Below are 27,623 nucleotides of genomic sequence, written 5' to 3'. Positions count from 1 at the left end.
GTTTTATTTTATGACGCTGCGTGAGTTCCCCCGACGCACCGGGGACACATATTTATGTATAAAAGACATCACAAAGTGCATTTTGCATGATAGGTCCCCTTTAAATGAGCACACAAAAAGTAAACCTTTTATGTTGAACACTAAACTGGAGTAAGTAATTGTCATTAAACAACAACTGTCCAGGTAAAATCTTTTTTTTCTCTTTGCCAAACACAAAGGAAGAGATGTTAAGATGCAATGCATGCCTTTTAAAAATATTATGGAAAGCAGGTAAATCTAAATAAAGGATGTGACAATGGCCTGATAGGTATCACTTGAAGCGAAACAGTTTCTGTATCTGAAGTGAACATAAAACAAACGCTCCCAGCCTCCCACCCAGGGAAGATCAAGTAATCTGAGTTTGGTAGAATTGTACTGATGTTGACAGATATAGACTTTGAGGATCGATAACTCATAAACCAAACGCTGTTTAAGCGCAAACAAAGTATCTTACTTTGGGGTCCCACGGTGGATAGCTCTGCAACCGGAATGCTCTGGGGGGTCAAACGGCTCAGTGTGTACGCCCTATACGATAATTTTCCTGATAACGATGAGCCATAGCCCCACCTCTCCCCACCTCTGCTGCTCACTGCTGTAGCATGGCCAGTAGCTACTGTCAGCTACTGTCAGTAGCTACTGCTACTGCTACTGACCATGCTACAGATCAGATGTTAGTGCAAAATCTACAGCTCCTCTACCACAACCATCAGCAACAAGTGGACATGGAGAATTACATGAACTACATGTTGCTAAATCCACCGCGAGGCATAAACAGAAGGGCAACCATGGCAACCATGCTCGGGGGTCTTCTTCGCTGCTTTTGGTGTATTTTGTGGCGGAAGTTACTACGCCACTTACAGGCCCGGCATATGTACTACAGCGTCTCCGCCGCTTTCGAGCGGTCTCGTGCAGAAGTACAGCGCCACTTACAGGCCCGGCATATGTACTACAGCGTTTTCCCGTGGTCTCGTGTGAGCGGACACGTTAAATGAGCCACATGCGTGTGAACTGGCCACAAAAAGCGTCACCACATCACCCCAATTCTGGCCTCATTGCACTGGCTTCCAATTAGGTTCCGAATTGATTTAATTGATAACTCCTTTTATTTGTTTTTAAAGCACTGAATGGGCTGGCTCCGGCTTATATAGCAGAACTCCTCCATCGCTACACCCCAGCCAGAGCTTTAAGGTCGGCTGACCAGCTGCTGCTGGTAGTGCCCAAGACCAGGCTAAAAACCTGAAGTCACCGAGCCTTCGCAACAGCTGGCCCTAGGCTCTGGAACACTCTGCCCCTCCATGTGAGGTCGGCCCAGACCCTAGGGTTTTTTAAATCAACACTAAAATACTCACTTCTTCTCCCTGGCCTTCTAGTCAGAGCGGACGGAGCACGACTCATGACATTTCCCTGTGTTTGATTTTTGTATTTGCTGTTGTAATTTATTGTCTTCTGTTTGCTATCGCAGTAAAGTGTTTTTTATTGCATGTACAGCACTTTGGCTCGACCAAAAATCGTTTTTAAAATGTGCTATATAAATAAACCCTGATTTGATTGGATTTGATTTGAACGGAAGACTTTTTTTAAAACGAATTCGGTGTGTAAACGCAAACGTTCCCGTGTAAATGGTCTTAACAACCTTAGTCAACGAGCTACAACTTAATTTTCAGTAAAACAAGCCAATCAAGCTAGACACTTTACATTGGTCTCTTTCTGCAGCTGAAGGAGAGACCAGGGACCGTCTACAAAGTGCAGGGCCAAAAGACACACTATACAAATATTAATAACTTCCCTGCATAGTCAAGTGCTACCACAATCACTTCACACATTAATGGTGTCCTAGTTGTTTTTGAATAAATATGCTTTTTCACAATATGTGTGATTTTTTTCCTTGTGTAAAATGTTTAGTAACTTTTCTAGTATACTGTGTTGTGCAACTAAAATCACTTCACACTTTAATGGTATCGTTTTTGGTTAAATCCAAACACTTTCTGCTAAGAAATATGCTTTTGAAGAGTTTTGGTCTTTTTTTTCTTGTGCAAAATATCCAATAAATGCTATTTTAACAGTAACGCCAAACAAAATCACTTCACAGATTAATGTAGGTAGTTTGTATGTTGGTATAGCGCAACCAGCCACTGCTGAGGCTGAAATAGGTACCGCAGCTAACCTCCCTCTGCACAGTGTTGATGTTGGTTCGACTTAAAAATTACGAAACAATCTGATGACTTGTGTTTCAAGCAGCCAAAACAAAACTGCACTACAGTAGAGAATATGCATAAATGTGGTTTATCTTGCTGCCCACCTAATATATCATCAAATCACTGATTAAAGTTCCTATTTTATGAATATGTCATGAGAATCTATAATGCATTCAGTTTATGCTGCACTATCAGGAGTTTCCAATTGGAAAGTTTAGCCATAAGAAACGCAATCATTTGAAGTTTAAAGCTCCAGCCAGCTAGACAGCTCAATTTTAGATTGTTCAACACAAACACTGTTATAGTAGCCCATTTGTCTACTCTACTCAGAGGTGGTAAAAGTATTCAGATCTTGTACTTAAGTAAAAGTAGAAGTACGAGAGGGTAGGATTACTCTACAAGTAAAAGTCGTGCATTCAAAAAGTTACTCAAGTAAAAGTACAAAAGTATAAAGTTAAAATACTCATTATGATGATTGGTCCATTTCAGAATAATATATGATGTTTTGATTATAATTATTGATGCGTTAAAGTGTTCTCAAAGCCGGTAAAGGTGCAGCTAGTTTTAATGACTTTGTATACTGCAGGGTAGCTGCTTCTGCTTTAAGTGTTGATTATGTTTCACAATATGGTTTCACATCATTAATGCAAATCTGCAAAGTAACTAAAGGTATTAAACAAATGTAGTGTAGTAAAAGTACACAATTTACTTGTTGTGGATCTTAGTGGAGTAGAAGTACAGCAAAACGTGGAAATACTCAAGTAAAGTACAAGTATCTCAAAATTGTACTTAAGTACAGTATTTGAGTAAATATACTTAGTTACTTTACACCACTGGCTATACTATAGCTTCATCTACTTTTCATGAGTAGAATGAAATGTTGTTTTCTTACTTCACTACATGTTACCTCAGTATAAGGTAGGGGTTAGGGTCGGTTTAGCACTGCATAGGCCTACGTGTTTTTTGTCATTTCCGGTAAAATGTCACCTGGGTGTGGTTTAAGGCATTAAAGGGCCCATGTCATGGCCATTTCCACTGATCATAATTACATTGTTGAGGTATACTAAAATAGATTTATACTGTGCAATTTTCCAAACTCACATTGGTTTCGCATACAGCATCTCTGTCAAGCATGTGTATTCAGCAGTATTCACTCTCTCCACTAAACGACTCGTTGGAGCTCTTGCCCCCCCCTCCCTGTGAGCCTAGTGTGCTCCGATTGGTCAGCTCGGCCACTCTGTTCTGATTAGTCAACCACCAGAGAGGCTCCGCCCACTTTTTTCGGGGAACATCAGTGTAATAATGGCGTCGGTACAGCTGATATTTTATACTAACTAACCGAACTGAACCTACAACTGTTGTTATAGAAGAGTGTGACGGCCCCAGGGCCTTTGTGCAGGTGTGTTGCAGGGCTTACGGTGGGGTGGAGCTGAAGAGGGTAATCAGCGCGATCACGGACACCTCTGTAGCCGGTGCTATTAATCCCAGCGGCCCGGAGTCTCTCTCCAAAGCGGCTGCAGAAGGACGAACTCGGCGATTCTCTCCCCTCGACCACCTATCTCTGCATTTACCACAATAAATGTGCCGTGGTTTTGTAAACTCGTGTATGTCTCCTTGCCTTTCCGTTGTGGCCTACGAGCCGGTCATAACAAAGAGTAAGTTATTTTTACCTGTAATAAACTACTACTGTTTGATGAGAAATCAAATCATGGTTTGCTATATATGAATGATATGTTATAGGAGCAAATAATTCAGGGAAGAAAGGATAGGCCTACTAAGTATTTCCATTAAACTTTATTTTTAGAAATGTACAAAATGAACATAAATATACATATATACACGGTATATCATCCATTCCTCCTCGCATCTTGCCTGTGCACAGCCGGTGCCTTTTAGCACGAGGCCTCAGTAGTAGTAGAAGTCCCGTCCCCGTCATGGATTGTCCGCCAGGATCTGGCTGGACGAAATCAAATGCAAATCACAAAATATTAGAGAAACTTAGTTGTTTTAGATTCGTTAGTAGTAGTTGTGGTAGGAGTGTAATGAACAGCTTGCCTGCTAATATGCTAACCTAGCTTTGTTTACCTTGGTAGCTAACACGATATGAACGTTAGCTTGGAGGAAAGGCAACTATAATGCAGTGTAATAAAACTACTATGAACAAAAGCTAGTGGTTCATATTAGGCTAGCAATAACGTGTTTATAATTGCAATCGTATACGGGTATTCTGCTACGTTCGGTCATACAATGTAACTTGCATGAATACATTGTTTTGCGCTAGCATACAGCTAGCCTCGTTAGCTATACATGCAGTATATGTACTGTCACAATGTACGGTAAATCACCCGGAGTATACTGTATGAGTATTCCGTGTGTGTGACTGCAGACATTCTCCTGCCATGACAAACATGTAAGGCCATCTGCTGACATTGTAGTTGATATATTTAAACGCTAGCAACGCTAGATCGGTTGCATACACGCTACGCCAGCTATAATGTAATTACGTTTCGCGACTGACCGCACGGCAAATCACCCGGAGTATACTGTCAATAGGTATTTTGTGTGTGAATGCAGACATTCTCCTGCTATGAGATACATGTATGCAAGGCCATCTGCTGATATTAGAGTTGATATATGGAAACTCTAGCAACTTAGTTAGCACAGTTAGCACTGTGTCAATGGCTTAGCAGTCCAACACAGTTTACACATTTAAACAGTCTTGTTTGATAAATACACAAATAACAATGCAAACTTACAGGTTGTGTACCTGGATCTTCCCCTGCTCCAAACGGTCCAAACAAGCTGTGCATATCCGGCCTCAAACTGGGCAATGTTTTGGAAGCTTTCGTCTGTGAAATGCCGGTTCTTCGAACCTCTGGAGGAACACGCCGCTGCTGGTGTGGCCATAGCTCTTCGGGATTGGTCCATTTCGTTCCGGGTACCGCATGACATCAGGCGGTACCCGGAACTAAATGGAAGACTCAAATGGGCAGTGACGTATCTCCAACGAGGCGTTTTGGGGAGGTATTTTCTGTGTTAGAGTTTTACTCGCTACAGGGTGTACTTTGAGGGTTTTGACTCTGCACACCGTTTACATGCATAAAAACCTTCATAACACACAAGGGGACGGGTAATAACCGGAAAAGCATGACATGGGAGCTTTAAACCACACCCTGTTGCTGACCTGTAGTGTGGCGGTTTTGGGAATCACAAAATAGATTAACTGTTTCAATTATAGTCCTGTTTTTTTATTTTTTTATTGGTCCTATTTTCTTCAATAAACATCGTAAAGCTTTTACTTCAGCACAGACTTTTCCTTGGAACGAGTCACAGTGAGTAGCCGAGTTTAGCTTATCAAGCTAATTATTTATTTGGAAGCTAGCCTATGTGCTACAATTAGTCCAAAAAAAAGATCGGCACAACAAAGACACGACTTCATGGACCGGATTCTAAGCTGACAGAACACATGGACGCTTGGGATAACGGAGTTTTACTTTCAATGGACATTATTGGAGCTTTTTAACTTTTCCCCCTCTGCAGATTGGAAAGGAAAAAGCCTCAATTAGCCATGGCCGCGGCGGAAACGGATTGACTGCAGCTCATCACATCCACGTTTGCAATCCTTCTGCTTATGCTGTGAGTGTGTTTGAATCTATGGTTTGAAAATGCTGCCGCTTGTCCATTTGTGGACTGTTTTTGGCTTGTGTCGGTAGAAGTTGGCTGGTTGAAATGGCTGGTGTACTACACAGTGTGTAGTAACATCGGCGAACACGGTTGGTTGGTTGGTACAAGTGGATGTAGTCTTTTTAAAATATGAAGATAATGGAGAGGAGGACGGTCAAGCAAACCACAAAGGCCTGGGCTTGCAAAGTTAAAACACTACTAAAATAACTTTAATCAAATGTGAAAAAGATGAAAGGGTCACACGTGAAATGCACGTGCCATGCACTCATGCTCTGTGTGTCCATATCATTGGCCAATCAGATGAAGCCAAAGGAGAAACTGCTCTTCCATGATGATATAAAGAAAAATCAGGAGAATAAGCTTTACAACGTGGCCTACCCGTGTATAACAGTTTTCTACAGAAACAATTATTATATAATTCTGCAGTATAACTCCTTGCAAATAGTAGGCTAATGAATGAACACGAATGCATTAACATTCAGATAGATCAGTTAATTATTTCTGAGCATTGGTTGTAACGTTCTTTGGTACAGCCAAGGTCCGACATCGACATCTGCTGGTTAAGAAAGGGCAACGAGGGTCTATTTTTCATTTCATTTACATTTTTTCTTTTTTGTTTGTTGAAAATGAGCTTAGAAAACGCCATACGATGTAAATAATGTGTAATAGACGTGTATTATTTATTTGTTTACAGTAAGATACCAACTCTTGTGGATAAATAAAGTCTTTGTCAATATTTAAAAACTCCGGACTGTCCCTTTAAATAGTGGAAATGACGTTCACTATGGTACGCGGGCTAGTGGCGCAACGGATAACGCGTCTGACTACGGATCAGAAGATTCTAGGTTCAAATCCTGGCTAGCTCGTTCCTTTTCCCCACCTGAAGATGTTTAGATTCCTTCTGCGTGTGCTGTGTTTGAATACAGTTTGGAAGTGAGGACTGTTTTTTGAGCTTGTGTTGTGCCTGCTGGTTATGCTGAGATCGGTGGAAGTTATTTGATATGTCACTGCAGTAGGCTATAGCTCCATGCAATAGTCATGAATGCAACTAATGCACAAACATTTAGACATATTAATGAAGTATCTGTTTGCCCAAACCTATGGTGACCATAGGTTGTAACGTCCGTAGATACAGCCATGGTTGCAGTTGCAGCCTCTTGTGGATAACAAGGTCCTACAGCGACATCTGCTGGTTAATAAAGGCATAGTGGTGCAACGAGGGTCTATTTTTTTATTTCTAACAATGTTTTCTCTTTTGTTTATTGATAAGTAGGATATAATACGCCACACGATCTAAATAATGTCTAATAGACGTGTTTTTATAGTGAGATACAACTTTGAGTCATATCGACCACCATCTCCTTTAGTAAATACAAATACGCTGACTTTGGTCAAATACAGTCGGCACCCTTGTATAAATTCGGGCTGTTTCTTTAACTGGGCAGGATGACGTCCCATTTCTCCATCCGGGCTAGTGGCGCAACGGATAACGCGTCTGACTACGGATCAGAAGATTCTAGGTTCAAATCCTGGCTAGCTCGTACTTTTCCCGAACTAAAAAAATGAGTTTAGCAATGTTCTGTTCCCCTTTGCAGTATGATTTAAGCCAATATACCGAAATATGCAAACGTCTTAACAGTTTGGTTTCTCTTAGTCTCTTGACTCTATCATCCCTACAGTAATGTACACTTGTCTTAAATTTCCCCTCATTGGGACTAATTAAGGTATTTTGATTCTGATTCTTGTCATAAAACATTATTTCTTCTAAACACTACATGCTTTAAACTGTTAGAGAATACTTATATCTAAAACTAGTATTTAAAGTACACATTGTGTGACGTCATCGCCTATTTCATCGGGCTAGTGGCGCAACGGATAACGCGTCTGACTACGGATCAGAAGATTCTAGGTTCAAATCCTGGCTAGCTCGTCCTTTTCCCCACCTTTTAAAAATGCGTCTACCTATGTTCTGTTCATAGTATGGTTAGGGGATTTGTACCGAAATATACAAATGTACCAAATGGTTTGGTTTTCTCTTAGTCTCTCGTCGTTTTTCTCTATAATGTACAGGAGTATAACATTGTCCGTTCATAAAATGTTTTTCCTTTCAAACAGTTATCTAAAAATATAAATATGTGAGACGTATTTTGTACTTAATTGTGCTAGTAGCTCCCTGCTAACTGTGAGTCGAGCTCATTCTTGGTATTGAGAGCCAATCCCCTCCCCGTCTGCTACCAAGATTCTACCAATAATTGACCAATCAGCGTCTCCGTATGCCTGGCGACTCTGCGGATAAATTATCTAGATATATTTTAAGTAAAGCACATGATGTTCAGTGATATTTTACTAATGAATTGCGAACCGGACCACCTGTTTTTATTTTACCAAATACTAAACCTCACTTGTGAACTTAACTGGTGTCACCTCCATCCACCTCCGAAATATGCAAATTAACAAACGGTTTGGTTTTTCTCTTGTCTCTCGACGCTTTTCTCTATAATGTACAATAGTATAACATTTTCTTTTCATCAGACATTTTTCCTTCTAGTTATTTTTTAAATAAAATCATGTGTGACGTCATCTTGTATCTCATCGGGCTAGTGGCGCAACGGATAACGCGTCTGACTACGGATCAGAAGATTCTAGGTTCAAATCCTGGCTAGCTCGTCCTTTTCTCATTTTACCTCTGAGTAAAATAATTTGATCCTGGCTCAACTTTATGTATGGTCTAACACAAATGCATTGAGAAGATAACAACAATAACTTTGTATGTGTTTTACAAACTTTTTTAAAAGACGTTTGTAAGTAAGACATCTGATCTTTTGCAATGAATTTATTAAATATGTTCCTTACAACACTCATACAGCACATATGTTAATGTTTGCGCTTCATCTTAATCTTCAGATGGCAATGAAATAAGCACTTCAAACAATCAAGTATTAAGTTAGTAAACTCAAGACATGAATAACATTTGCATGGCAAAGGTAGGCAAACAAAACACAGCAAAAATCAAATTAGTATTTAAAGGGTTTGCACAAAAGTCAAAATACAACAAAAGTAAATAATACAAGGCTATGGTATATATGTTTTTAAATAATAAGGATGCAAATGTAACAAAATACATAGATCTACAGGCCTAGTACAATACCAACCTCTTCATAGGTGCATAGAAAACTCACAAATCTATCTCTAAGTGCTAAAAACAGTTAGCATTTGTAAATAATGTGTTTGTTTGCTACAGGAACATGTTAACCTTGCTCTCTGTGCATTCTTGCTCAGATTTGACAAAAGAAAGTAATTCAAATGTTTTACATGACTGTAATGGTAGGCCCTGAATCCACAAAGGCTTAGCAACCTGGGCATTATGGGATTGTTTAACATTTCTTTGGAATGGTCATGCTAAAAAGTTCATATTTTATTATTGCAGGAATTTGTATAAGAAATATAATTAGAAAATTATGGAATGAATGATAGTTATGCTATGATTTTGTATATTCCTCATATGTAGGTACACATAAACGTTTGTTATTGCAATAGAAACTATCATATGAGTTTATTTTCCAATATCTTAGCTGGTGAGCCAACTGAACCATTAGACAGATTATGTATGGGTGTATTTAAATTGTAGTGTAAATATAAAGTTGAAGGTATCTAAACTGAGTTGTTTATATGAATTGTCTGTTGATAGTTACACAGCCAATGCAAATGATATTTACATTAAAAAAATCACATGGCAAGACTTCTGCAAAGTCCTTCTGTAGCAGGCAATGCTTAACTGTATCCATGTTAGGGCTTTGGTGTATTACAATACTTCATTATTGGGTAAAACTTCTTAAGGCATAATGGAAACTTCATAAACACTCCTTTGAAAATACAAATCAAACCAAAGTATGATCTGATGCATTGCATTAATCAATCCTCTACAACAAGAATTGCACGTTTCTACTCGGCTGTGGATAATAACACTTTGGCCTTTCCTCCACCAGGGGTCTCCCTCCACCTTCTGCAGGGTTAGTATGAGGCGGCTGCAGGGACGGGGGAGGAGCAGCCGGGCTCCATGTGCTTCAGGTGGCAGGAGTGGCAGAGGAGGTGTCCGTTCAGAGGGTAGCAGCGGTGACCCTCCTCGTCGTTCAGCTCCATCTTACAGTCCTGAAGGCACAGAGGAAACAGAGCTGAGAAACATCCTCTGACAGCTTACAGAAGAACAGAGGATAATTGGTCTCATTTCTGCTCTGTACTGACCTCATTTCCAACCACTGACAGATTGGAAAGCAATAATTACCTCTGAAGTGTGTAGAGAACATTCAGGATAGGTTTGATTTACATTCACAAAAAAAGATTTAAACTCCTCATTATTAGCCAATCTCAAAATTGTACATATGGAAGACAGAGAAAAAAGGCACAACCCTTAAAGGTGTCCTTTATCTGCCTTATGGTACACCATTTCATAAAATAAATAGACAAACATCTGACGTTGCTTTTCTTTGAGCCACTTCAAAAGACATGGCCACTCAATACTTAAACACAAATAAAATAGGTAGCTGCTCTAAATCCACTGATTTTTATTTTTATGAAGTGAAAGACTAACATCTGTCAGTCAGCCTTTGGCAAAGAGAAATGTGCCACTTGAGTATAATGATGAGATGGAGATGATGAGGTAGATACCTGCTCTCCTCAGCAGTATGTCGTTACAGGCCAGACTGTAATTAAGATCAGGGATCTGCTCATTTGGATTTCTCTTAATGAGCCATTCAGCGGGGCCTGGCTCGCTGCCACTAAACTAAACTGTGAAACGGTAATGTACTTTCATTCAACCCACCTCACAGTGATAGCATTCCACATGATAGTCTTTGTCCATGGATACAACTCGAATGGTTTCATCAGACCCCTGGAAAGAAATTCAGACAGACAAACGCACTTAAAGGCACAGTCGCTAAAAGATACTCCACTGTCTTATTCTGTTTATTCCGACAAAAGCTTATCCAGATCTGTCGTCTCTATTTCATTGCATTTGTGGTTTAAGTGTTCACCAATTATCCCAACAAGCATACTCTGTTGCTACACAGTCGGGGGAGTTTCATCACATTTTCTGGATTAACCGTCGAAAAACAAGCTACAGCAAAACAGGGCTTGTTATTCACACGGGCAAACAAATATAGACACTGCAGGGAGGAGTCAATTATTTTTCAGTCATCTTTTTCTGGTTATAATATTAGCCTGAGAGGAAACTCCCCTGAACATCCGTTACAACAGCCCCCACCACAATACACACACACACTCTACCTCTCCTCTAAATACCAGCCTCACTGTTTCTCAAAGGGGAGGGCAGGGGACATTCCAGCGAAGTCAACTCTACTTTGGGACATTTCCCCGCTCCTTGTCAACACTTCACATCAAAGCCCAGAGATATTAGAGCTCACATTGTTCTGACCTGTAGTCGAGTGTCTATATTGAACTGTCTGCCACTCACAGCCACGCTCTGTGTCTGGGTCACTGAGTCTAGATAAGGATTTACAATCTGCTGAACTCCTGGTGAAAGGTTCAAGGTCCTCAGGTAAAAGTGAACAGTTTTTAGATAGAGGTATAAAACAGATTGATCACACTATGCAGGAATGAATTTAATATTCCTTCTGCATTGAGACGGGTCTTACTCTCCCTTTACCTTTTACATACTTGACTTACAGTTTACACCTATGTATTATTTCTCATTATGCATTTACACGTACTACATTCCTGTTTGCTTTCGATTCATTTGCAATACTGTACTGCAAATATACCTTATTCTTTCATATATTTTAACAATGTTTATATTTTAGAACATTTTATTGTACTATTTTGTTTGTATGTCTATGACTCTCATTTTGCTTTTAATTGAAAGATTAGTTTTTGTAGTAAAACAGCCGTGTAGAAGGGAGTCTGAGATCTGAGACTTTCATTGCTAGTGACTGCTTCTCTGTTATTTTTGTGCATATGATAACAATAAAGAACTTGCTAGAGGCTCTGACAGCACTTTATTCTAAAACGACAACACTGTCAGAGGCATGCTCCAACAAACCATATAATATACATATGGGTACACAATATGGAAAACTAATGAAGCTCAGCGTAAGTTCAACCAGGAAGACCGTCTATTCACTATTCCTACGTAACTACTCTCTCTCCTCTCAATAAGTGATCGGGGGCGTCACTCCAGCTTAACCAATCAATTCGCTCTATTCCCAAGAGCCTATCATAGCGCTCTGCTAAACCTTTTAAATCTGCTCTCCCCCCTCTGACAGCTGTCATTTCAGGTGACTCGAGGCAACCCTCCTCCACCCCTTTTCACCTCCTGTCCCTCTGAATCCAGGGTCAAGCTAAGCCCCTCCCCTTCAGACCGAACCCAACTATCCATTCACCACCACCAGTGTCTAGACCCCAGGGGGGTTTCATCGGATCGGTTCTACCCTCCCGAATGATACTTCCTGCACAACAGGGCCTAATCGCCAAAACCACCATTACATTCATTTGTGTATCTTTGCAATAAATATGTATTCTTACATCAAAACCGTCTCTCCTGATTGAACTAGTATTGTCCTCATCATCCGAGCATTAACTTATCAATGCTTTAGATATCCATTTTCCAAATACTAAAAACGTAATCCCAGTGAGTGACAGAGTTTCAGTGTTTTCTTGGAACAAAACTATTCCTGTTCATCGAATTAAAAGGATCTCAACCTGTGACAGATTTTGGAAAGGTTCAGCCGCAATAACTATATGAGAATTATGTCCAAATATGATAACACAGAAGATACATGTGAGAATGTTTGGTGTAAGCTTACCTCTGAGGGCAGGATGGGCTGGTTACACGCAGCACATTTAGGCGCCAGGACCCTGGGAGAGCGTAGAGAAACACATTTTCATAAACCTGTTTGAACTTCGATCAAAAAACATTTCTCTCCACCTACACACAATTCATATTTGAGGTGTCTCTAAAGCTGTTGACCCTCCCTCCTTTCCCCCGTACACTGAGTACGTTCAAGGTCCTGACTCAGCTCAGGAAATACCAGGTTTGCAGATGTGCTGGCTTTCCCTCACACACGTGATTCCCCAAATCCAGAGAGAAGTAGAAAAACAAAAAGCAAAAATGAATCCATATTTTCCACACAGATGGCTGGCACCTGGATGTCTGAGGGAATAACAAAGGGCCTCTCAGTGTGGATGGGCATGACTGTGGCTGAAAGTCAAACACACACTGTATACACAATAAGGTTTGCCTGATTTAATCAGTGTGGAGAACATGTGAGCGCTGCCAGTGCGTGGCCATGTTCCCGGCTGTGCTGAATATGTTGTCCCAGCAGGGAGAAGACTGCAACTGTTGGGGTTAGAGTGCTACAGGTGCTTCTGCTGTTCACTTCCGTCTCTACAAGTGGCTAACACGCACTTAGATTCATACCTCAGATGTTAGAAGCTCTGTTTTTGTCCTTACAGAGCATGTTGTGTTTGGATAAGAGAAGCTATGGCCGCACGCCACTCTTCACACCTCTAGCTGGACAGTGCCCCCTCCTCCCTGAATACACTTCTCATGTGTCTGACACGTGGCAGAGAGATTTAACTGACCCTTGTCGGCCAGATCCTGAAGGGGCCGGGGACTGAGCTGTAGTTCAACTTAGAGCAAGAAACCCAGACATTCTTTTCACGCTGAACTAATTCAACACAGATCAATCCTAATCAAAGGCTTGTGTTTCTTCAAAATACTGTCTAATAAGTAAGTGACACTCACCTGTGGTAGTCTTTCAGACAGTAGATTTTATTCTCAGTGTCCACAGTGAAGGGCACTCCGTCCAGGCTCTCGTTGCAGATGACGCAGCGGAAACAACCGGGGTGGTACGACTTCCCCAGGGCCTGCAGGATCTATTAAGAGAGGAATTAGTTAAATATAATGCAACCCTCTAATTCCTTCTGCTACTTCATATTGCCTCACTATCTGTATCTAATCAAATTCAAGTAGTTATTGTGTAAAAAAAAAACTAATTTTTGCATTTGCAATAACTGCATTTTTAATGATCCCTGTGGGTATTATAGCCAAGAATAGAACAACACAGAATACTAAGGATAATATATAACAATGATTACACCTAATAAATACATCTAAAAGAAAAATCTATGAAGTTTTTTCAGTTGTAGATTTCTGCTGTGATATGCATATGTTAAAAGAGCAGATGAAGCAGCAACATCTTCTGGATAGAGATCATGTGGGCACCCATGTCGACAAATTCCTTAATAAGCTGTGACACTTCCTGTCTTGATCACATGATTGTCGTGTGTGTGTGTGTTCTGTTTTTACCCATGAGCCTGTGTGAGTCCCATATGTGAGACAGAATGGGATGCATGTGCAGAGCAATGCTTCCGCCTGAGTCTTTATCCAGATGTGCCCACAGACAGCTCCTCTAAGATGAGGTAACTCAACATTTCTGCTGACGTCACCTGGCCTGGACCCCCACACACAAACACACATACACACACAAAAAGGACACACAACCGGAGAGAAGTAACAGACACTCACCATGTCCATGATCAGATGTCCACATGCGTTGCACTTGTCTGCAGACTGCTGGAACCCAGAGTACTTCAACAGGCAGAGAGAAGACGACAGTGAGGTCATTGGAATTTGGTTATTTAATGGATGACTAAAATCTCTCCGACTCTTTTTAAGACCAAACTGCTTCAGGATGCCTCCCAGGAGAAATCCAAAGTAGCCTATGTAGTGTACTAAAACATTTGCTTAAAACTGATTTAAATAACACATTTCCTTCTAACAGAACAAAACAATTATAACTGCCAGTACAGTTTGCTGTCTGCGAATGTGAATATGGTGTAATTCCTCAGATTGGCATTTAACTGATCATTCAGCTCAGCTATGTTCTATGTTAATATGTGTTAGCGGTGTCGGTGAGGAGAGGCCACACGGACTGGCCTGGCAGCAGAGCAGATGTAATTAACAGCACATAGAGGGAAAAGAGCCAGAGCAAATTTTAATCACTATACATTTTGATTTTAATTGAGCAACTGAGAGCTTTTGGTGGAAAGGCAATTACATGGGGTTTCATACAGAGGGCTCATGAGATAAACACACACAGAGCTTCTGATGGAGGGAATACAATGGTGAGTTGGGATCTATAGGGCTTTCCTATAGAAACACAACATGTAAAAAAAACGTGTTCTGGAAATACCTACTATTTTTACCAAGGGGTTTCAGTTTTGTTTAAAAAAGATTTTCTATATTTATGCATAATGAATGTTTTTCCATTTTTGTAAAGAACCTGCAGTGATTCGTGTGAACGGCCTGTCCGCCCTCTACCCTATAAACCATAGCAAAGCAGCTTCTCCAGTTACTGACCTTCTTCCAGTTTGACCCAAGAGAGGAAACTGATAGGAATCGGCTGCATTAGATGCGAAACAACTGGGCCACAAGGTCAATCCCTGTCCCCGATATTTTGTATTTACGTTGAAGGCTGACAGGTTGATATTAGGTTGCATTTAAGTGTGTGAGCAACACCTGATTAAAGCAAAAATAGCATCTTGTTAATCGTAAAACTGAAGAGATTTGTAAAATGTGAGACAATAGAGATGTGGCATACAGCTCAAAAGGTATTGTGTGTAATCTCAACCTAAAGCAACAAAGGTCACAACACCACATTCCTCAGATGTGGTTAATGAAAGATTTAGTGTGTGTCCACCGCTCACCAGAAAGTCCTCTTCACAGAAAACCCTTCCTCCGACATAGTAGAACGCCTTCCCTCTCAGCCTTCGACCTGCAGAAACACACACACAGACCATTGGCATCATGTCACTCAAGCAATACAGCAGGGCCCGCACCTTGGACTCTTGAGAATGATTTGTATTATTGAATTACAATAAGTAGATTAAAGGAGATGAGAAAAGGTATGTCGACTCAATGATATCATTCTGAAATGTCTTCCTAGTAAATCAAAGCCATGAGACCGGTCTCAGAAAATAGTTACGGCACTAATGCGTAAAGACCGTGGTGATTAATTACACCCATTGGAAGGTAATGGACCCTCTTGCAATATTCATTATATCCTGCTGAATCCCGGGCAGATAAATCAAACAAATGGATCTCTGGTGAGCTGGTGCAGGGTATATGCAGGAATCCTGAAGTCACATTTAATACCTTTTAAGACCTTTTTTAAGACCCTTTCCATACATTTTAAGACCTCATCGCCACTTTGAGTTTTAACCGGTTACATTGGCGACACACTTTACCTCACATTTACTATATACAGTATTGATTGTCCTTCCTCCTTATCTTCCAACCATTTGGACGCAAACTTGCATTTCCACATAACGATGTTGTTTAACAACTGGCGTAAACGGACCTTCGTGCCTTCTCGAATATTTCCCAAAAATGATAAACAATTCTTTAAGATAACCTAAACCTGTATATGAAGCCATGCAGTTTGAACACAATGTGAAACCAGTGGTCAGTGTGAGCGTGCGATGTCCTGTTCAGATGACGTCAAATCCAACGGGATGCCATAAATAAACTACACAGAATCACACTACACACCTACGCAATGATTACATTCAGGCAGACTGTAGAATACTACCTCTTTGGACAATTGATATACTTATTGAAAATAAGCTACAAAATGTAATACCTTGGAAAATGCCGTTTAATACTTTTTAATACTTTTTAATAGCCTTCATTTTCGCTAAATTGATTTATCAACTTTTAATACTTTTTAAGACCCCACGGACACCCTGTGGTGTCTTAATATAATATTGCTGGGACACAGAGCGTGTTGAAGTAGGACAAGGAACACATCTGGATCACGTGGGGGATAAAGCTGATTAAATCCAATTAGTAGACAGGTGCGAGAGATTAAACACTCTGCTCTATTTACATTTCACGGCATCCAGGCCAAGACCTACAGCGACCTGCTATTCTTCTTCTTTGTTCCTTTCTGGGGTCTCTCCACACGCTGCGTGTGCTTCCTGTCTGTCTGTGCGCTTTAATAGTTCTATGGTCTGGAGCTGGCTTCTCATAACAGCACACACACACATTCACACAAACACACACACATCACACATGCACACAGAGTAAAAACACTTCACATAGCTATTCTTGCCCAGGTCCCACAGGAAGAGAAAACATTCCTGGCATTTTCTGAGTGGGGGGGAATGTGGGGACCGCAGGGGTTAACCTTGGTGAACAGGAGCCTTCTTTATCTCCCATGCTCCTTCTCATGTTTACCTGGTCGCTTGGATCAAGATAGTCTCACACAGTCATTTAGCAACAAGGAATTTCACAGTTTCATTCTTAAGACATGCAGGAAATGCAGGAAATGCAGAAATAACCATAACCGCGGTACAGGGCTCTCTTCAGAAGTCAACATGTAGTCAGTATTGCATTTTATTTTGGTTAATCCCTTCTTTGGAAATAGTAAGGCTGGGTGACATGACAGGAATCACTGTTAGATGATGTATGGTCTATCGTTTTGCTACACCCTTCACACCTTTGTTTTCTAGCTAACCTGGGAGTAGGCCATCACGGGCAATCGTGAAAATGGCAGATGATTATATTTAAATCCATGTGATGAAGCACTTTGATGCTGTATTAGCTAAAAGCAGTCCTTCATGTTCCACAGGATTTACACCAAGAATATTACATACATTATATAGTAACATTTGCTGTGATAGAGGTCATTATCATATTTCACCCCTGGTACACAGATATACCTACAATGTGAAGAAAAATCATATTTTAGACTAGTAAACAGAGCTCAGCTGAAGAGGCTGACCCTACTCTTCTCTGGTAAATATGCCAATAAAAAATCTGTAGATAATTGATGAAATCAGCTGGAATTAGATGTAGGGACAAAAACAAGAAGACTTAAGTGAAACCTCATGATTCGTCTTTTTATATCAACGGCGCATGACATTCTCCGAACCAGTTATTCACAATTACATGCTGTTACTTTAACAGTATAATAATGGTCACGCTAAATCACGGTCTGGCCATGGCTAACACAATAACCAACTTAAGAAAAGGCAAGTCATTTCGATCAGGCATAGGTGTGGAGCTGGCCTCGGGTAATTACTGACAGTCCTGGAACGAGGGAAGGATGAAGAGGATGAAAGTGAGATATGAGCCATCCCTCCTCTTCACATTCCTCTCTTTTTTTCCCAGTGAGTCAGAGAGGGAAGGCTCTGAGCTTTGCGGAAAGATAAGAGCTTAATTAAAGTCAAGAGTGACTATTTGAAAAGCACCGGAAAGCACTGTGACTATTGCGCTTCCATCAAAATGTAAAATACCTGAGGGACAGAACTAAACACAAGGCCATTTTCTAATTAAAACATTCTATAAATTCCATTATGTAATCCCATTACGGAAAATAAGAACATCACAACGACCCTGCCATGGCTTCGTAATCAGACCAAGACCCTGTTTCTTCCTGTGAGTAGAAGAATGGAGTGAGACATCTCAGTAAAAGAGCACAGCTTCACATTTTTAGACATTTTGCTGTTGAGATTCAGTCTCAACTCTTAACATATCTATGTCTATACTATGTTTACCCCAATAAGAAATAAACCTTCTCTTCATTTGCAAAAAGTAATTTTGGTGGTCTTAATGTATCTCTCTGACTGTGACTAGCACCTGGGATGTTTGGTCAAGGTCCTGACAAGCTACCCACCAGATGTTAACCAGAGGTGTCAGGACCAATCAGATCCTTGTTTGTATTCTCCAAAGCCTGCCTGCTGGCTGGAGTATGGTGCTGATATTAATAAAAGCAAAAACTGCACCACTGTTCCTTACAAACTCTAGTTATACCTCACATTGCTACCACGTTGGGGTTAAAGAAAGACCCTTAATGTGGTCATAAGGAAGGTATATGTAGGTCATTTCCACCTGCATTTCATTTTACACAAAAATATACTGGAATAAATAAGAGAGACTCAAATAAGAAGGGGGCGGGGCCATTGCCTTCCTTTTCCTTCTATTTCCGCAGATAGTTGGCTAATGTGTAAACAAGTTTCCCTGATTACAAACTTGTGCTTAATCTCCAACTGGAATTGGATTGCAACTGTTTGTATACAGTCAATGATTAGCCTGGAGTGAAGCCCCCCCGCGCTCTCCTAGCCATCAGGAATGTTCTCCTGTCTCTCTGTCACCTTGGGGGACCTGGTCGAGTGAGGGCATGGGAGTTAGTTCATGGTCATAAAGACTTGCTATGCAACTCAACAAGCGTGACCAATGTCTTGACGTACAGACTGGAGGAAGATGAGAAGGGACGCTTCATTCCATACACTGTTCTGTTAGTGTGGGCACCGCATGAATACATGTGTGTGGTGAGCTCCCACTGAATGCTCTCCCTGTCCCGCATCGTGCTCCCATCTCACTTCGCCCAGCTGACATAACAGCACCCAGTGTCCTCCTGGAGCCAGACCTACTGAGGGCCCCTATGCCTGCATTCCGACCCCCAGCCGAGATGCTTTTCCCCCGGGGCCGCTCACAGCATGTACAACCCCTATGCCCTCACATGGATCAAGCTATGAGAGGTATGTGGTGTGTTAAACCCCCCACCCCCACCCCCAGACACTTCAGACATCAGCTTCAACCTGAGCCACAATGTGTCTCCTCTTTGCTCTCACACACATATGTATAAACACACAGGATAGAGGGTAAAAGAAAACATAGCGATGTTAATCATACATTTGGGGGCGTAACCAGCCAGGTCAAAGGTGCTGCAGAATAATGACACTGAGTAGAGGTCATCACAGTGCCGCACATACTCTGCATACCTACAATCTGATCATTTGAACAGAGATTTTAATTGGTTGGAGCAGAAAGGTAGGTCATGCTACAGCGAGGGCCGGGGTTCACGGTGGACCGGGTCACGCTACAGGTCACACACACACACAATGGTGATGACACTCAACTGATAACTGTGTCTATCTAATTGGTCAGGTGAACTGAAAAAAAACACATGTGCAGTTTGTTTGACTTAATGCTTTCTGTAAAGTGCATCGTTCCTTTGCCAATTAAAACCAAAACAACGGAGAACAGATATTGTTTTTGTTGTTGCCAAAGTATTTCCTAAACAAATAAGCCCTGTAGCTAACGAGTACAAGGTGCTATGTATTGACTGAATTGCTCCGTCTGTCTTTGTGTGGTCTGGAGGAATGACTGGCACACCCAGAAACCAAACACCGGCAGTACAGGACAGTAATCCCTAAATGATTGTGTGTTTTTGCTCGGGGGCAGTGAATGACTAAGGAAGAAGGTACCACTTTCAATTCAAGAGAACAGGGTCTTTGGCAGCCTATTAGTCAGTGGGTGACATGAGCTTTACATGTGAATTGACCGAAGAGAGGAGGTGAAAGTGCTCGAATGGCAGCGTAAGATTAAGTGAAGGTTTGCTGTGTGTGTGTGTGTGTGTGTGTGTGTGTGTGTGTGTGTGTGTGTGTGTGTGTGTGTGTGTGTGTGTGTGTGTGTGTGTGTGTGTGTGCGTGTGTGTATGTGTGTGTGTGTGTGTGTGTGTGTGTACTTACTACAGGCGCTGCAGGTGAAGCAGCTGTCATGGTAGAGGCTGCCCATAGCTTGGCAGGCCTGGCTGGCTCCATACACCGTTTTGTTGCACTTAACACACACTCCTGGAACCAAACACAGCGTATGATAGAGTCAGAAAAAGTCACAGGGAAACAGACATCTATGTCATGTTTAAATTGATACACACACTGATATAGAAACAACACATCAATCCACAGTGAATCAAATACTTATTTAGAATGATATATCATTTATAGTCTTAGTTCATTCTATCAATACAGAATGAGTTTGAAAGGCTATGATCCAGATTAATGCAGACAAAAGCAATTGAGGCACAGAAAAAAAATCCTTTCACAAAAGTCAGGAAGCTGGGTAGTGGCTGCTTCACTGAAAGGGGAAATATAACAAGATTTGCTTATTTGACTTGGCTCAGCGACTGAGAAGTGTGTAATTATTTAAAGACTGATAAAAATCACAATGTTCACACACAGTCAATATGGCTTCATATAAAAAATACTGGAGTCTTCTCAATATTCATCCATCCGCTCATCCAGACTCATGAGTGGATGGATGAGGATGAGAAGTATGTGCAGAGAACAATGTTTAAAAAACAAAGACATTGATAACATCCCAAAATACAGAAACACATTTCTCTCCTGTGTGTTGGGTGAAGAATACCAGACCTTTAAAAAAAGCAAATCACATGAGAGCATGCCAGGCACATTATATAATCTCTGCTTTGACTTTGGACAGCTCATGAACAACACAGGGCTTTCATGTGATCAATGTTTTTTTTTTTTTATTATCTGCAGCTGCTTATGCAACATAACACAACTTCTCTGAGAACTGACATTGTGACGTTATCTTTCTTCGCACCACTTCCTCGCCAATTTCCATCTTTCCCTTTGAGCAAGCACTGTATGACATATATGAAAACCGACATGTGGACTGAGACAAGTCACAACTCCTATCACTGCTGAGTGTAATGGGTAGTCAACAGGCTGCTAAATCAATCGGATATGGATATGAACTACCAATACAAAGTAATAGAAGGGGAGATGGCATCAGAGGGAGATAAAATCAAGATCACAAGCTTCTCTTTTAGTGTGAAGATGTGTGTGTGCATGAGGCTATTTGTGTGTGAGTGTGTGTTTTTATAGAAAAACTCCCTGGAGACTGAGAAGTAGAGCGCAGCAGAGGACCGTGGCCCTGCCCAGGTCCTGCTCGAAACACTGACAAAGAAACTTCTGTTCCCACTGTATCCAACACACATCACGCGGCTGCCTCCTCCAAAAACACACTGTTACATTTATTACCTTCAAAATGTTTCTTCTTATAGACTTTCAGTAATGCAATATACAACCGGGTTATATATAATTCAACTAAAGCCTCTCCTAATGCCACAACAGAGGACACATCATTGGGGGGGCCCCAATGGCTGGAAAGAAGATTTAGAGATAATCGAGGGATATTATTAGAAAGCAGAAGAATGTTACTCTTATGTAAGCTATTTTTGTTTACATAAAAACACAATAAAGTAGTCATGCCCTCAAATTACTGACATGAAAGAATGAAGGTTCTTGTAATCAAATTCTGCTTTTCTTCTGTAAATGTTTACTTCAAAAAGTTCACGACAGCAGGAATAAGATTCCCAGGAAAATGTGCCGTGATCTTTCCGGACTTTTCCGTGATTACACACTGGGCCAAGGGCATTTTTCTCCTCTTGTTTTTTTATTGGCTCACATTTTTTTTTGCCAAATGTGAACAAAAAGCATTAAAAGTCCATTCTCTTTTTTCTTTCCCTGTTTGGGAGCAGAAATGTCTAGTTTTCATAGTAACCTCTTTGCCATTTGGGCCACTACAATTCTGCTTTTGGCTTCAGTCCCATATTCCATCACAGTGCAAATATTCAGGGGACTGCCTGCTTGCTTTAAGTTGGGGGAGGGGTAGCAAAACAAGCAGCCAAACCTTCACCCCTCCTATCCCCCTTCACCTTTACCATTTGTCAAAACTCCAAGTAGATGCTTTTGCTGGACAATATGAGTTGACTAATTCATAACATGGTAAAAAAAAAAAACTGTCCACTATGGCAGTGGATCCAGAGCTTTTTTGTTTGATCATATAAGATAAGCACATCTCCTTTAACAAACTTTTAATTTCAAGAAAGTTAACGATTTTTGATCAATTAAACATGCACACTACGACATTTGTCTTAACTTATTTTTTAGGGGTATTATAATTAATCTCCTTTTCTCTTCTACTATACAGATAATGAAAAGTCGTCTTGTCATGTTGTAGGCTAGCCTTGCAATTTGTATCTCAAATGTAATGCTCCCTTTGTGATGCCAATTGTTCCCCAGGGTTTCAAAAATGTTATCAAATATCGATATTTTTGTAGGTAATGTATTGAAATAAGAAATTCCAGTATTGTGACACTTGGCCTAAGAAAGCCCCTATTTTTTAATACTGTATACCTTAAAAAGGACGTAGCAAAGAGAGAAATGTTCTCAATAAACAGCTGACTAAATTCCATCTATAACACATCCACCATAAGTCAGGCATCGTTTTCTTTTACCACGGCACAGACACCACACCCAGAAGTGACAAAGAATTACTTTTAAATTCAGTCAAATACAGCAGGCCATTTATTCACAGACAAACAAACACACTTATGTGCTTGAAAATATATCACACGCACACACAAACACACATAAAAGTCAGCCTCAAAAGCCTGCCAGAGCACGAGCCAAGAATCCCTCGGAAGAGCTTTTCCACTCAGCAGCCAGATGGGATAAATTAATCCACCATCTTAACACAACACTAAACGCTCAAATTAATGTGCGTGTGTATGTGTGTGAGAGAGAGGAGGAAGTCAAAGAAAGAGTGGAGGTAGAATAATGGGATGTCCCACCACTACTCCCCTCATGGATGAACTTGTCTATAAATCTCACATCCTCTCAGGCTCTTGTGGCAAAGGACAAAGAAGCATCCAAACTTGTCCAATCTCTCCGTTTGTCTACACATCCATTCAACTGCACCGCAGGCTCCATTCAACTGGTCTGGGACTCCCCTCCCCATTGTATCTTAAGACCCTCATTTCTAAGATTCCATGCTCTCTTCCTTCAGACATTCCTCAGCGTTCCCCTGGTGCAGCCGTTTGGCACTGAACTCGTTTTCCCAGAACCTCCAGCTGCAATTTTGCCAATTAGCACATGGTGTACAGCCGGGAACTCTGACGGATCTCCGCACACCTGATTGGTTAAACATCGCTATGGCACTGGCAGTCATAAAGCACATTATAATCAATCCTGTCAGGCTCATAGATAGCTTAGCATTAACCTAACAGTATCAAACCGAGTGGGATCAGCAAAAATAACAATGTACTTTACATAATTCTATACTGACTATGATTCTTATTTGATGCAACTTAACTTTTGTCGAGAAAACTAGCTTACACACGTTTTTTTCTGGCATTAAAGCATGACTCAGAGGATGAGCCATGGTCTATTGAAAACTCTGAGCAGGAAGCGTGTGTGGGCTTACACTGTATTACTTTAAAACCTACACCTCTGCTGATTGCGCTCTGTGCTCTCCCACACATCCGTACTATTCTCTTGGCTGTGCTATTTGTGAGCCTTGACAGTGACAGTGACAGTGACGTATGCCAGAACATGAACTTGGGCACACCAGGGGTCTGAGTGAGTAAGGCTGTGAAAAACAATTGTGATATTCTAGCAGGAAATTACTTTCAACAGAAAGGCAAGGGTGGGCAATGTTTGTGTGTTCAAATGGGTTCTCTGTGGCTTGGTCCAGATCATCACCTATAGCGGGAAATCACCTTTGTTATGACTGGCCTTGGCTACAAACACCTGGTAGCCATATGAGCAGCAAACATCTGCCAAGCAACATACAATATATTTTGCCTATTTACTGTATCTACAATAGCCCTTGTCAGCTGACTTCACAGCAATGTTGCATTCATTTCCTGATGTCTCTCCTACAGTCCAGATAGAGCAGCTAAAGTGCCACAGGCAGGGTCCAGGGATATGAGGAATTGAAACCAAAGTATTCTGCTGATGTTAAAAATTCCTCAACATCCCTTCCTACCCCTGTTTCTCAGCCAGTGTCCTTGGCTATAGATTATATTCATAGTTGCAAGACTCAACGAGTAAGAAATGACTGTCAAGATAAATATGTGTTGAATTCATTAAACAAAAAAACATGGTTTCTTTTTCCTCATGTGTGCAAGAAATAACCGTCACAGGTGTTGTTATGGATTATTACTATCCCTGTGCACACGTGTTCATAACTTGCACAAGCATGCACACAAAAAGAGTCACGAAAAATGTGCAGGTCTGTGGTAATGACATAATTTGCCAACATGGGAAGGAACATTAAACAATCAGACTTGTTGCAGTGCAGGACTGACATCAAGCTCTGACTAATGACCCTCATCATGAATGTTGCTTCAATAGAAAACCATAAAATCTCTGGGAGGAGATAACAAAGCAACATTATTTTTTACTGGCCTTGGCCCCACCTTCTACTGCCAAAGGGTTTGATTCAGTGCCAAGAGGGCAGACAATGAATCATTTAAAAAAAGACATGAAACAAATTGGAAAATTATTCTGTCTGCATTCCACAGAAGAAAACAAGAGAGAGGCCTCTTACAGTGTCTGCCCAATAAATCAGCTATTTTATCAACAAAGACTATCAAGAATCCCACTAAACACAGACTGAAAACAACTCCTGATTAAGCCACAGACACACACTAACACAGAGGATAAATGTGTGTAGCTGTGTGTAGTGGAAACAAAGAAGAAGCATTTCAAAGGGTGACAGTGTGTGCATGTTTAAACATGAAATACAAAAACAAGTGGATTTATGTTCTGTAATGAGGGTGGGTTCAATGCATTTTACAGCAATGGCATAACTGACAGAAGCCACTTGTTGTATCTGGATAGTAGATGCTTAACTGTCTTACCAAAGTAGTCATCCTTTGGTTGGGCATCCATCTCTTTTTCTAGCCGATTGGTGAGGGCTTCTAATTTTATTTCAGCTGCAGAAGGCCCCTGTTCAGGGGGCTGCGTGAGATGGGACTGGCAGGGTGGTTGGACAGGCTTGGTGAGACAGGGGACTTCAGCACCGACGGCATGTCCACAGACAGGTTTTTGGCTCTGACCTTGACCCTGGCTACAGCTTTTGGACACATTGCCAGGGATCAAGGCAGCAGATGCCACCTGTGATTTGGGTAAAGATGTTTCAAAAGGTGCAGGTATGAGCGAGGAAGCTGACAAAGCACCATTATGGCCGGTTGAGGGTCTTGAAGTTGGAGAAGATGGTGCATAATGGGCAGCAGAATGTGTGGAGGGCTTCTGCAAGTCAGCTTCTGCAGTGAAGGCACTCAGAGCCAGGCCTGGGATGAGGTCAGGTTTGGCTAAGGCAGAGGGCTCAACAACCCATCCCCTGGCAGGACCAGCAGATGAGGGGGGGCTCAGGGGTCCAGACGGGGTGACAGCTTGTTTCTGTTGAGGTGGAAGACTGTTGGCGGTGGGAGGTGCAGAATGGGGCTGCTGCTGAGATGTGCTGTTGCCCCCAGACCCAGACAGGGTGAGCTGGCTCTCTGCGGACGGGGCCCAGGCAGCCGGCTGGCTGGCCGGTTGACGAGCTTGTGTGGGCGCGCTGTGAGACGCGTTTCCTGGGATAGGGGGAGTAGGGATGTTCTGCTGGTATGAATGTGGCTCTAAGCGCTCCTTATTGTCGTAATTGTTTCCGTAGCCATACGCCCTGCCGACTGGAGGTTCAGACTGAATGGCTGCGAGGTGTTTCTGGCCGTCAAACTGTGCGTACGGAGTCCCAGCCGTGGAGCCCGGCACGGGGCCAGAGAGGATCGGGGGCTTCGCCGCCGCTTCACACGGCTGTCTGTAACTGTTGATGGGCGGTCTGTCTTTGGTGTAATATGTGCTGTTGTGGCCCCCATTCATTCTAATGGCCTGGTTGTTTTTTGCCATCTCCTCTTGCTGTTTCTGCATGTGTATTTTACTCATTTTAGTGGCAAAAACTTTTCGTGTCTCCTCAAAGTCTGGGTTATTTCCTGCGTCCCTTCTCATGCGAAATAAACCATCTCTGGATGCTTCATACATGTTCAAGTCCTCGATAAACTTACTCGCCTCGAGTCCAAAATCCTCGTATTTATCCATTTTGAAGATACTTTGTGTCCCAGTCAATTAAGTAAAGTAACACGTAGTTGTGTTTAGAGGCGAACGCAAAGTTAAGTCACAAGTGAAAAGAGTGATATTTCCAGGAGCTTACAGTCCAGCCACTCGTTGTTCTGACATGAGACGAGGGTCCGGACCCAGCGGGAAACTTGTCTCAAACTTTAACGTAAACGTTTTGTAAACGTCCGGCGTGAATAACTCAAAGTTAAAACCCAGCGTACTCCTCGGTGAAACTTGTCCGCCCGTCCAGCTCTGCTCTGCCGCGAACAAGCTGCCGTCTGTCTGCTTATAAATGTGAGCAGATCCCAGATCCGATAGCCTGGACGACCCCTGCCCCCTCCCCTCCTCCCGCTTCACAGTCCCAGCAGGGAGCCTTCATTCACAACTTTACCCTCCGCACCTCTGTCAAAAAGTGTTTTAAAGTAGTTCAAATATCTAATATGTCGTTAAAATCGACGATAAAAGTAGTAGCCTACTGTTAACGACCAGACCGTGGGATCACCGTTGAAGCACGGAGCCGTACGTGGCCACCGGTCTGAAAACAGAGAACCGTTTGTTTTTAAAGGGGCAGAGCTCAAACTGAGCCACAAGGAGTTGAAGTCCAGCTCTGGTTTCATTAATCATACAATGAGTAACGTTAGCTAAAATACAAGTACATGTCTTATAACAGCATAATCCCCTCCAATACATCCGTTTTATTAATAGAAATATCAAGAGTTGTTGAGTCATTCTTCTTTTTGAGTCAGCAAAACACTTTTTTTCTTGGGTAGAATCTTATTCAGTATCCTACTAAACATACACATTTGGTATTTTCTAAGTGTTTCCATTTCATGCAAAACTGAAATATGTACTTTTTTACTTCACATGTTTGACAGCTACATTTTCTACTTTATTTAGCCTACAAAACTAACATAAGATTCCACCTAACAATTATCC

At 41.5% G+C, this 27,623-nt stretch overlaps 1 protein-coding gene and 4 non-coding genes across 5 annotated transcripts; 4 read left to right on the top strand and 1 right to left on the bottom strand.

Moving 5' to 3' along the window:
• Window positions 1–6,711: 6,711 nt before the first annotated feature.
• trnar-acg lies at window positions 6,712–6,784 on the top strand. Its single transcript has one exon. It is a non-coding gene; the product is annotated as a tRNA-Arg (tRNA).
• A 602-nt stretch (window positions 6,785–7,386) lies between these two features.
• On the top strand, window positions 7,387–7,459 carry trnar-acg. Its single transcript has one exon. It is a non-coding gene; the product is annotated as a tRNA-Arg (tRNA).
• A 316-nt stretch (window positions 7,460–7,775) lies between these two features.
• On the top strand, window positions 7,776–7,848 carry trnar-acg. The gene has a single exon. It is a non-coding gene; the product is annotated as a tRNA-Arg (tRNA).
• Window positions 7,849–8,512: 664 nt separating this feature from the next.
• trnar-acg lies at window positions 8,513–8,585 on the top strand. Its single transcript has one exon. It is a non-coding gene; the product is annotated as a tRNA-Arg (tRNA).
• Window positions 8,586–8,735: 150 nt separating this feature from the next.
• Window positions 8,736–27,224, bottom strand: LOC117480260 (Wilms tumor protein 1-interacting protein). Its single transcript, XM_034127516.1, has 8 exons — window positions 25,454–27,224; window positions 20,472–20,573; window positions 15,642–15,709; window positions 14,461–14,523; window positions 13,678–13,808; window positions 12,737–12,788; window positions 10,738–10,806; window positions 8,736–10,067 (listed from the first exon to the last, which is right to left on the bottom strand). Exons 1-8 carry the CDS (start codon window positions 26,667–26,669, stop codon window positions 9,930–9,932), a joined length of 1,839 nt encoding a protein of 612 aa, XP_033983407.1. The 5' UTR covers window positions 26,670–27,224; the 3' UTR covers window positions 8,736–9,929.
• Window positions 27,225–27,623: the final 399 nt, after the last annotated feature.

This window comes from Trematomus bernacchii, unplaced genomic scaffold, assembly GCF_902827165.1.
Source record: "Trematomus bernacchii unplaced genomic scaffold, fTreBer1.1, whole genome shotgun sequence".
Lineage (NCBI taxonomy): Eukaryota > Metazoa > Chordata > Actinopteri > Perciformes > Nototheniidae > Trematomus > Trematomus bernacchii.
This window is presented reverse-complemented; position numbering and strand designations above follow the sequence as displayed.

Excerpts from the sequence above, each read along its gene's own strand:
- LOC117480260 (XM_034127516.1), bottom strand. The coding sequence starts at position 26,669 with ATGGATAAATACGAGGATTTTGGACTCGAGGCGAGTAAGTTTATCGAG. Across the intron at positions 15,710-20,471 it reads CTTCACCTGCAGCGCCTGTA|GTCGAAGGCTGAGAGGGAAG; the intron begins GTAAGTACACAC and ends GTGTTTCTGCAG. Across the intron at positions 14,524-15,641 it reads TCTGTGAAGAGGACTTTCTG|TACTCTGGGTTCCAGCAGTC; the intron begins GTGAGCGGTGGA and ends TGCCTGTTGAAG.